Genomic DNA, 12,674 nt, shown 5'->3' with positions numbered 1-12,674 from the left:
ATTAAGTTTCTCACGATCAAAAATCTACCTAATCCATTGACTAGTCTATCGAATTTTATAAGGATTGGTCCATAATTTACCCTACCCCCCTCATATGAAGCGAATTCTGTCTTCCAAATTTTATGAGGATCGGTCCCTACCACTCATATATGGTCCCCTTCAGAAAATTATTTATTATTTAACGCTCATTACTGCCTTAATTATAAGAGTATAGCGATTAAATTCGACATAAACAAGTTTCTTATGAGTTAAAATCTATGAACCAAATTTTATAAGGATCGGTCCACAATTGACTCTACTCCCCTATAAAGTAACCCTCTGAAAAAGACTTTAACGCTCGCTACTAGCTTTAAAGCACGATTATAGCACTGAAATTAGACAAAAGTAAGTTTCTTATGAGCGCAAATCTCTTTACCGAATCTTATGAGAATCAGTCTAAAAATTACCCCTACCCCCCATATAAGGCCCACTCCAGAGTATAGAGACATTAAAATAAAGGCGTAAATACGAAATCAGAAAAGTATAATTTGTTCTCTGAATGTCAAGTTTTTTAAAATTGTATTAGCCTGCGTAGTCTTAAATTTTACTAAAAAACTTATTTTGAGTAGTATTGTCTATTGATTAGTCTTTAGAATATAAGGACTAGTCAATGGATTAGTTTATGGACAACTTAGTTTACTGATTAGTTTAGTAGAGGAACCGCCTTTTCAAGAATCTCATATAGGAATTACCTCTCAAACGAAAAAACTATTTTTTTGATTTTTTCTCAATTGACATATAAAAAAGTGATTTCAGATTTTTCCTACTTTCTCGATTTAAATGCTTTTTTTAACCCTTTAAAACCAATTCAAATTCATAATTAACCTCTATTGTATAAAAAAATCTTTATTCTATCATGATTAATAATACTCGTATGTAATGCATTTAAATATGTATATAAAAAAGTATTTTTCGTATCATAAGTGTATATATCTAAAACTTAACAAAATTAAATCATACTAAAATAGAACTTATCATTTAATTATAAAAATCATTATTAAAAATAATATTTACAAAGAAATAAATCAAAGAAACAAAATCTAAATTAAATAATACTCAATCGATTTGTCCTTTATGCGTAACGTATGTATCATATAATGAATCCTTTTTACGCTGTTTCAAACGTGAACAGGCCACCATTAGGGAAGCAGATAATATGCAAAGCATAACTGAAAAAGTAGCAGTCATAGCAGAGAAAGTACTTGTTTTCAAACAAGTTTGATTGGGATTTGCCTCCAAACGTCGAGCATAGGTATAGGAACCATCATCATCTGCTTCACCTTCTTGTAGAACACGCAGTGACTGGAAGAGATTAACATTTTCCGATAGAGGGGCATCAGGTTTATCGGTGGTCTCCATAACAACATCTGCCACTGCAGCAGTGGCGGTGGTATCTGATGTTATATTGGTAAGATCACGTTTGGTAACAGTTTTCAAATTACGCCAATGACAGGGTTGACTCTGGTAAAGGAATAAAAAGTTTTAAAACTGTTGGTGGAATTTAAGTTAATCATATTTACCGGACATCTGCCATGACACATGCGCACATCACATTCTATATATAAAGCTGGAGAACCGGTAAATCTAAAGGTTTTCATATAAGCATAAACCTGAGTCTCAAATACACCCGAATCTGACCAGGAACCACGAAAACGTGAAATTAATTTATCATCTACCGGACAGCCATATTGATCAATCAGTTGTATACGTTTATTGGCGCCATTGTGGGCAAAGCAATCATTTACCACAATATCGAAACCATCTAATTAAGGAACCAGCAATAAGTCGGTAAAAGGTAGAATATTTCAGTTTTACTCACCATATTTACTTCTCATGTAAATAATCAATGTCAAGGGATCTCCTACTCTTACTGGTCCCGTTACCCGTGGTCCTCCTATACCATAACCATTTTGTATTTCCATATAACATTCTGGCGGACTTAGGGTGAAGACAACTGGATTACCGGTGGCCACCCTACGTTGTGAATCAAATTCATTTAAATTTCTAATAAATTTTTTTTTGTTTCTCATCATCTTAATTAAAAAACACTAAAAAGTTTTCATATACTCACTCTACATCTAGAAAGGGAAATGTCACTGTCTTCCAGAAATCATAACCATATTCACAGGTCACCTTGAAATGTTCATCATATTCCTCCTCGATCAGGGGATTGTATTGAACGGTCACGGTGTTCCACATAAAGTTCTAAAATATTAAATGATACAAATTAAAACGTAAACTTTAAGTTGTCTTAAAGTTTGAAGTATACCGTGGGATTTTTACGATTGTCATCGTGTAAGGCATTCTTCCCCAATGTTCCACATCTGTTAAGTTGTATATAGAATTCATAGTAATCCCTGCCTGAACCATTAATGTACATACAATCCGGATCGTAAGCATAACCGGCCGAATAAACCAAACCGCTAAAAGAACCATTGAATCCAATGCGAATTTTCATATAATCATCCTGACACTCGGCCTCAATATCTGGAAAAGAATCAAAAATAGTTTTATTGTTTTACTATTTTCTCGATTGGAATGATCTACAACCGATTTTATATTTTTTATTTAAAAATCAATTGTTCGTGAAAAATCTGAGCGATCACAGATTTTTGATATTTTCTTAACTGCATTATTTAAGGATGTATAATCGATTTTACGTTTCCCAAAAAAAATCGTTCATTCCGGATTGATAACATGAATGATCGCGAATTTTCGCTGTTTTTCTCGATTAGGCCGTTATTCAATCGGATATAATCGATTTTTGGTTAAAAATAAGAATGATCACAAAATATTTGAAACATGCTTTCGGAGAGTCCAAGCTATTGGACTCAAAATTACCGTATTACTTCATTTTTAGCTTTTTTCTAAAAAAGATCCGAAGAAATACACCTGTTACCTGATCAATTGCGAGCTCTTTTGAAAAACCTGGTAATGACAAAGAAAGTGTTCTATGATTTCACTGTCCTCTCTTCATGCTCTATATTCGTCTTTATCCATTTTCGAATTACTTTCCTTTACTGCAACTACAGTCACCTTTCGTTGGCTATTATTCCCTGGTGATTTGGTATCAAAATTATGATAAGCTTAACTTTGGAAGAATATTCGGTTAAGGCTCTCTTACAGTCCAAAACTGTCTTAGATTTAACCATTTTGCTTAGTTACTATTTAGGTTACTGGACTTTCAATGTAGATCCACAGTTCCCTTGTGACAGCCAGTTTAAAGCCTATAGCCATGAATTACCTGGGGTAATTTCTCGGATGAACCATGATATACAGAATCTCAAAGTTCTCGACAAAATTTGCCTCTAAGTAGACAATTGTCCGAGAAATGAAATTGTTATTGCTGGTGTTCAAGAGCACCAACATAATACACTCGGCGTTTTTCTTACATCATACCCTGATAAGTATGAAGTAAATGTTCTTGCACCTCTCGGTAACTCCATTCACTGTACCATTTCCATATACTCTTCGATCACTAGACTTCGTATATTTTCAAAATCATTTTTAAAACTGTCAACTTACATGTACGAAAAGACACATTGGACTGAGCTTAACGTTTTCTTAGTACAATGGTTCTTACACGGGGACTGTTTGATCAGACATCGAAAGAGTAAATGGTGATGCTGGTTCATCAATATCGATATTGCTAACCTTTTGGCTAAACCATTCTCATGCAACTCTTGCTTTCAGAAAAACAATCAACCGATACTCGAGTTGGAAAGGGATCAAAATATTCTTTCGAACTCGATCAGTTTAAAAAATTTTAACGAGATGGCATTCCAGCACTGGCCTTTAAGCAGTGTTCTTCGATGCTAGCTCGTCCATGCTGGAAAATTGGCTTGGTCCATGCTGGAAATGAGGGGCTAATAATCCTGAAAATTTGTTTTGCACTTTCTAAAGGTAACATCATGTCAAAGATTTAGAGAGTTACTTGTGTCTTTTTATCAAAGGTAATTGCTTCTGGTTTCGGTAACAAATTCTCTCGGTTTATACCGAGCTTTCTCTGGCATCGCTCTATACGAGTTGTTATAGATAGGATCTCATCAAAAGAGTTCATGATTTATGCAGGTGTACCGCAAGACTCTGTACTTTCTCCTACTCGATGTCTTATATATGAACTTGTTTGTCGGGTGTCTCTGAAAAAGAGACGACTTTAACGAGGAGCAACAAAATCCCCCTGATGTTCTTACAAATTACATCACTTTCATTCCACTAAAGTTGAAGTACAACTTTCACGTAGGAGCCAGTACTTCAAAGCCTTTTTTTTGCGGTTACACCACCGACATTAAAGTATACTAATCAGCCCTGAATCACTTTCTAAGTCGAGTTAGATATGTCCGTCTGTTTGTGCGTCAGTGAGTCCATGTAAACCATATAAGCGCGAATTTGGCACATTGAAAATAGTTAAAATCGGACCATTATTTTACTTAGCCCCTATACAACCATACCTTCATAAGGCTTTTGACCCTAACAAAGCCCCTCCTTACAATGTAATCTTGCATAAAAAACTTTAATAAATCCCTCTACTAATCTTTAAAAGGATAGGCTCATATTTACCCTTGCCCCCATACAACCCCTCTTTTAGAAAATCTCATTTGGGCATTATTTTATGGTTTTCGGAGATAATTAAGTAGAATTCTGATTGAAAATTTGCCTGATCACAGTTATTCATTATTTTCACGATTGGCTTGTTATATAAAGACGATATTATGTTTGAACAATATAGGTGATTACAGAAAATTTACTTACGTTGTACTCTAGTGTTATTAAGTCCAAATTGTTTACTATAATCACGATCCCAATATTCACTATGATATTTTTCCGGTTCATAAGGTGGACCAGCATGATAAGCTGCACTGCCAGTTGAAGAAGGTGGATTAGAACCTGTGGTATCATAATCAGAAGCTGAAGGAGGAGGTGGCAGATGAGGTCGACTTATACGATAAGGTATGTGACCCGAAGAATCGGGTATATGATCCGGCTAGAAATAAATGAATATGTTATTGTTACTATAACTATGATAACGAAACAACTCACCACTTCCATTTGTAATTTAGAAGATCTTTCAATTTCTTGAGTACGATTGCGAATATCCTTTAAGGGCTTCTTTTGCTTTAATTCAGCCGTTTGACCTGATCTTTTCAGTAACTTAGGTGGTGGTAATGTTGTGGGTTGAGTTATATAAGATTTAGAGGGCGCCACTATTAAATTAAGATCATCGTTGGACTTTAAAGCTTGATGTTCTAATTGTGGTTTAGAATGTGTGGCCAAAGGTGTGGGCGGTGCCGGTGGTGGTTGTTTAAGTAGTTTAGTTTTAACACTGCGTGCTCCCACTGCAGCAGTAGATTTACTAATTGGCGTATAAACAGTAGTTAAATCTATTGTTGTTGCACCAGCGGCGGCAGCAGCCGAAACTTTGTTAATTTGAGGTGTTAGGGCTATTAACAGTAGAAGCTAAAAGTAAACAGAAAACATAAATGTCATTAGTGTTTATAGACATTGTTGTTGGCAAGTATGTTTACATATACATATCTATATCTAGATACAAATGTGTAAATGTGAATGTTGCAATTGTTGGTAAAGTTATACTACGTATTTCCATGTGCACAGGTGATCGCTTTGTTTATTATGGAGTTTTTTTGTTCAGCGTATTTGTACAACGGATTTTTTAACGCGTTTTATGCGCAATATTTCCGCATGAGCAATGCAATCCGTTTAACGTAATTTTTGTATATCACATTATCAATTTTACTAGACGTCACGTCATCATTATTATCATCATCATCATCATCATCGGTGTGAGTATGATAATAATGATGATTTAAGTTTTACTGGGCGAGCGAACGAACAATGGCTCATTAGTTAAATGTTTATGCATACGCATGCTGGGGTGATGAAAATGCTTCATATTTAATTGTTAAGGTTCTTCTCAAAATAACTGTGTATAGTATGATTTGTAACTGTCAGTCTAAAATGTTCATTTTCACATACGCATTTATTTGATGATGTCTTAATTATGAAAATGTTGTAGCTGATGCTGTTGAAATTTAAAATTATGTTTTTTTTTTCTTTTTTTTTTTTTTTGAAACTTTGTAAGTAATAGATTATTGTTCATTTGTGGAAATGTGGAGATTTCGCAAATATGTAAATTATGTGCGTGTTTTAGAAAATAACATAAAATATATGTTTAAATATTTAGCCACAAGTGTAGAAGAACGTTGGAGTTACGTTGGGGTCATATAATATTTTGTCATATTTGTAAGCATTAGCATAAGTAGGTTATATTTTTGTACATGACCAGACATATTTGGAAGTCTGGTATGGACTGAGCAAACCCCGAACATAACCGGAGCAATGTAGAAAAATCCATCGCTTACGCAAGGATTTTACAATGATCAACGCCAAACATAACCGGATCAATGTAGAGGAATCCACTGGTTATATAAACGTTTCACACTAACCAACATCCATTATATAAGGAATCGAATTTCGGATTATTGCTATCGCTACTTCTATCTAATTTTTGTCATTAATGTCAATCAATGTTATCTCAGTGGATTTCCACATATACGACAGGGTCAAGAAGTACTACCTGAACATATCTGGATTATCCTCACCCTCTTTCCAGACACTCTAAAACTCCAAACCAGTTCATTCCTCTACATACAGTCCCACAAGATGTGCTTTACAGTCCCACAAGATGTCGAAGTGCTTTACGTGTTGGGGTTATTTCACGGTATTAATGGTATTTTTCAACCACACGGTGAACTGACTAGATGACTCACCACCGCCCCTTTGTGTTTCCCGCTACATTTAGCTCAAGTACTTGAGCTATCTAATCCCTGACCATTGCTCCCCCTTTGATTAACATCCGAAATGCAAAAACTTCACCTCTAACCACACAGATGGGATGGCCTTTGTTGAGTCGATAAATGTACCTGGAGCAACGAGTACTTATTCTTACTCACAGAGAACACGCTGTGGTAAATCTGGTATGAACAGAGTAAACCCTAAACATACCTGAACAAAGAAGGAAAATTCAATGGTTACACTTGTATAAGATACTTTTTATCCATCGCCATTCATATCAGCTCTCATTCATACGACAAACTCATAGAGAATAACACCCAACTCATTTCCAACACCAACCCATTTCCAACTTAACACCTACCGTGTTGGCCTATTGTGACGACTCACCACCGCCCCATTCTGCTTCTTACACACAGGTGGCAATTTACGTATGTATATGGCATTTCCGGTCCAGTATACGAGCACTTTGCTCAAGTACTTGAGCTATCTAATCTCTGACCATTGCTGCCCCGTTGCTTAACTTTCGAGATGCAAAAACATCACTTCCGTTTACAACCACTCAGACGGGATGGCCTCATACCGGTATACCGAAGTACGAATCCATCAAATAAGCCGAGACTTTGTTCTTACTTACAGTGACACACTGTGGTAAATCTGGTTTAGAGAGTAGATAGTAAGAGTTTACTCTGTGTCTCTGTGGAGTATCTGTTGTCTCGGCAACAGCACCGAACATATCGCGAATTATAGACTTTACCGTGCAAAGGTGTTTCAAGCGACATTCTCTTCCAGCGAATTTGGGTTTAAACCACAGCCACCACGTGCACCCCTATGGAACCTCTCCAGTAATCGGAAAAAGGCAAAGTCCGATATTCTGTCCACCGTTTCCAATGGTACCATGTTATATGGTTCTCTGTCAAGTCATTTCAAGGAAAGTTCGAGAATACATTTGATCATCACCAGTTTATAGTCCCGTCAGACTAGAGGTACTGGTAGCACCTTCTTTCCCCGGGATTTCAATAACACCAAGATGGGATCTTTCATCAAGGTGTCTCACCGCCATGGTGGTGTTGTTGACCGAGATTTGTGTATCATGAAGGGACCTCAACAGTAACCAGAAATCATCAATTTGAGATGCCGGCTGGCCTGGGATATTGATCCCGGCGACAATAGTTTTGAAAGCACAGTTTTCTTGACAGTGACCTTGGTGAGATATCTTGGTTTAAGCTTAATGACATCTTGAGACTTGTCACGGCTACGGTCTGGATCTAATACAATACAATACTACATCTGACGATTAGAGTGGTCCGGTCAAAACGCAATCTCTTCGACTCTACTTGACTGTTCGCGTGCAATGAACTACCACGATAACCAACCAACAGCGATAATAACTAACTTTAATAATATATTTGTTAATTTTATATGTGTTCCGGTAGTAGGGTTCCTCCCTCAGATATTAGAGGCAACGAAAGAGCGAATGTACTTGTTATAAAGGGAAGAGAACTTGAGTAAGTTAACCTGGATGAAAGAATATTCCATAAGACCATGACGTGGGTAGAATAACAAAGATCCTATGGGGTAAACCTCCTGAAAGGAGAACGAGAAGCCTTTTCAGAAAGAGCAAGTACGAGATTAAAATGATGGTGTTATAAGAAGACACGGAGGATTACGGACACAACTTTAGGCAAAACAATCTGAGGCAATAGTGAAATGTTGGAACACTCTATGTCATTGCTTGGCTTTCATCGAAATTATGTCGAAATACCTTTAGAGTAATGTTCATCCAGATATCACATCCTTCAGTAACACCGATTGGACAATTGTAAGAACTACATTTAAGAAACTGAGATTGTGAACATCTGAGGATGATACTTTCAGAGGACACTATTTAAGGTTATCCTAACCACGCTTTTACATGACAAGGGGCACACAATAGGTCCCATAGCGGCCTAATTGTACTTCTTTGGATCTTGATGTAATACAAATACAGTACTGAATTCTTCTTTGTTAATCCAACTTCGTATTTTAAGCTTGTGTCTTAAGTCTTTTGTTTTACTCTCAAAGACAAGACAAGTATGTGTCTTAAGTCTTTTGTTTTAGCATATTTGCATGCTTTGCTCTAAATTAGAACCCCTGAACGTTTTGCAATATTAATCACGATGATTTTACAGAAAATATATGAAATAATCTAATTATTTAACGGTTAATTTTCTATGCCTATAAAATTAAAAGGAAAACTTGAGAAAAAAAAAAAATATTATTTTAATCATTAACTCAGAATTACGTGCAAAATATGCAAACTAACATAATAACAATATAAAAAAATTTATATTTTTTCTGCATTATAAATGCTTAATGGGAATGTTGGAAAAAACATAACAGAAATCGAAACATATGTATAACACATACTTGAGTATATACCAGTAAGTGGTAAGTGAAGTGGTCAGGTTAGGGCACATGAACCGTAACCAATATTAGCCAATCTTAAATGATTCTATGGTTTTCTTCTTCTTTACAAATATCAACACGTTCCTTCAGCTGCAGTTGCTGCTGCCGCTGCACTTCTTTAGCTTCCATTCATATTTTTTCTACAAATAACGGAAATACGCAATATTGTTTGAATGGATCTGAATGAAAACGGCAGCAACAGGAAAAAATATTGCTCTTGACTACTGGTCTTTATGTTGCTTTAATGAGAATGATAAATATGATGATGGTGATGAAGTGCTTGAGAATGATGATGATGATGAGTCTTATAATAATTTTTGACTGCATCAGTTTTTTTTTTTTTTTTTTTATTCACATGTTCTTATTGATTCGCCTATAGGGGGGCTTTACTAAGTATGTATAATAATTGCATTTTTCTAATCATTATTTTGCTATTCTATTCATTTTTCTTTTTTTTGTTAGCTATTCTTAACTTTTTGTATCTAGAGTGTTTTTTCAATGCCTGCTCTTTATAGTTTTTTTTTCTTCTTTAAGTAGAAAAAAACTTCAAAAATATTGTACGCATTCACCGGAAAACTGTAGTTTTTTTCGTGGATTTTGGTATTTAAAACAATATGAAAATGATGATGCTTAAAAAAACATTTTTTTTTGTGAACATTTTAAGATCAATTTATATGATGTCTGTAAATGTTTAGTATAAGTATTTTGTAGTAAAGAGAAGAAGAAAAAAATCAAAAACAAACAAAATTTTCAATTTCGCAAGTTGGGGTTTTTTGTGATTTTTGTTAACCAGACAAGTTTAAGTATTTATGTTTAAGAAATTCAAATGATATTGCTTTTATTTATTTTTAAATGAAAATTATATTATAAAGTTAGTTTTGGAAGTTAGCCCGATATAAGCCCCTATGGGTGGGTATCAAATTATCCCAAAATACTTTCTATTGATCAGAAAAGTTTGTTAACAAGAAGACTAGTCTATTGACTACTCTATAGACTAGTCTGTTGACGACTCTAGAGTCTAGTCTATTGACTACTCTATTCACTACTCTATTGGCTACTCTATGGACTAGTCTATTGACTACTCTATAGACTGGTCTATTGACAACTCTATGGGCATGTCTATTGACTACTCTATGGACGAGTCTATTGACTTTATAGACTAGTCTATAGACTAGTCTATTGACTACTCTATAGACTAGTCTATTGACTACTCTATAGACTAGTATATTGACTACTCTATAGACTAGTCTATTGACTACTCTATAGACTAGTCTATTGACTACTCTATAGACTAGTCTATTGACTACTCTATAGACTAGTCTATTGACTACTCTATAGACTAGTCTATTGACTACTCTATAGACTAGTCTGTTGACGATTCTAGAGTCTAGTCTATTGACTATTCTATTCACTACTCTATTGGCTACTCTATGGACTAGTCTATTGACTACTCTATAGACTGGTCTATTGACAACTCTATGGGCATGTCTATTGACTACTCTATGGACGAGTCTATTGACTTTATAGACTAGTCTATTGACTTTATAGACCAGTCTATTGACTTTATAGACTAGTCTGTTGACTTTATAGACTAGTCTATTGACTTTATAGACTAGTCTATTGACTACTCTATAGACTAGTCTATTAACTACTCTGTAGACTAGTCTATTGACAACTCTATTGACTAGTCTATTGACAACTCTATTGACTAGTCTAACGACTACTCGATAGACTAGTCTATTGACTACTCTATAGACTAGTCTATTGACTACTCTATAGACAAGTCTGTTGACGACTCTAGAGACTAGTCTATTGACTACTATTTAGACTGGTCTATTGACTACTCTATTGACTAGTCTATTGACTACTCTATGGACTACTCTATAGGCTGGTCTATTGACTTCTCTATGGACATGTCAATTGACTACTCTATGGGCATGTCTATTGACTACATAATGAATAGTTTACTCTATTACTACTCTATGAACTAGTCTATTGACTGATTTATGGACTAGTGTATTAACTACTCTATAGACTAGTCTATTGACTACTTTTTAGACTAGCCTATTAGACTAGTTTATTGACTGATTTATACACTATAGACTAGTCTATTGATGACACTATAGACTACTCTATAGACTTGTCTATTGACTACACTGTAGACTACTCTATGGACATGTCTATTGACTACTCTATGGGCATGTCTATTGACTACTCTATGGGCATGTCTATTGACTACTCTATGGACATGTCTATTGTCTATTGACTGCTCTATAGACTAGTCTGTTGACTACTTTATGGACAAGTCTATTGACTACTCTATAGACTAGTCTATTTACTACTCTATGGACTAGTCTATTGACTGATTTCTGTGCTAGTCGATTAACTACTCTATAGACTACTCTATTGACTACTCTGTAGACTACTCCATGAACTAGTCTAGTGACTGATTTATGGACTAGTCTATTGACTGCTCTATAGACTATTCTATTGGCTACTCTATAGACTATTATATTGACTACTCTATAGACTATTCCATTGACTACTCTATAAACTATTCCATTGACTACTCTATAGACTATTCCATTGACTACTCTATAGACTATTCCATTGACTACTCTATAGACTAGTCTATGGACTACTCTATAGACTAGTCTATTGACTACTCTATATAATATTCTATTGACTACTCAGTTTACAACTCTGTGGACTAGTCTATTGATTACTCTATATAGATCATCTGTATGCTAGTCAATTGACAACTCTATAGTCTATAGTCTATAGAGTAGTCAATAGACTAGTCTATAGTCTATTGACTACTCTTTAGTCTAGTCTATTGACTACTCTATATAATATTCTATTGACTACTCAGTTTACTACTCTGTGGACTAGTCTATTGACTACTCTATATAGATCATCTGTATGCTAGTCAATTGACAACTCTATAGTCTATTGACGACTTTCTTTTGGAGATATGAAGTTACGGAACTTACCCGTTTTCCCATTTTTTGTTCGTCAGTAAGGGTACATTTTTATATACATTCATACATATGTGCATATAGATTTATTATTTCCACAAATTCTCACCTGTGACATTATCAGCAACATATTTAAACAATTCTTTAACTTTCTGTCATTAACAAATCCGCTGGGCAGACAACCGCAAAATTTAAAAAATATTTTCATTAACATGTTAAATACTTGAATAGCGTGCAACAGTATAAAAAACCTTAAAAAAAAAAAAAGAAAAATATTTTTATTAGTTTATATTAAAAACAAGATAATTAATAACTTTTAAAAGCGTAAACATCAACAATAACAACAGCAAATCAGGATATTAATAATTAACACACATATTTTAAAGGTTAATAACAAAC

At 34.7% G+C, this 12,674-nt stretch overlaps 1 protein-coding gene across 1 annotated transcript; it reads right to left on the bottom strand.

Moving 5' to 3' along the window:
- Nucleotides 1-1,095: 1,095 nt before the first annotated feature.
- Nucleotides 1,096-12,302, bottom strand: LOC119614008. The gene is made up of 8 exons (XM_037970085.1): nucleotides 12,291-12,302; nucleotides 5,080-5,496; nucleotides 4,792-5,023; nucleotides 2,309-2,526; nucleotides 2,111-2,244; nucleotides 1,859-2,013; nucleotides 1,560-1,801; nucleotides 1,096-1,500 (listed from the first exon to the last, which is right to left on the bottom strand). Exons 1-8 carry the CDS (start codon nucleotides 12,300-12,302, stop codon nucleotides 1,096-1,098), a joined length of 1,815 nt encoding a protein of 604 aa, XP_037826013.1.
- Between the last annotated feature and the right edge of the window lie 372 nt (nucleotides 12,303-12,674).

The sequence above is a fragment of the Lucilia sericata genome, unplaced genomic scaffold (assembly GCF_015586225.1).
Source record: "Lucilia sericata isolate MDLA Ls3-8-SP2 unplaced genomic scaffold, ASM1558622v1 Contig002494F_arrow, whole genome shotgun sequence".
NCBI lineage: Eukaryota > Metazoa > Arthropoda > Insecta > Diptera > Calliphoridae > Lucilia > Lucilia sericata.
Note: the sequence above shows the minus strand (reverse complement) of the source record. Positions and strands in the feature narration are given on the sequence as shown.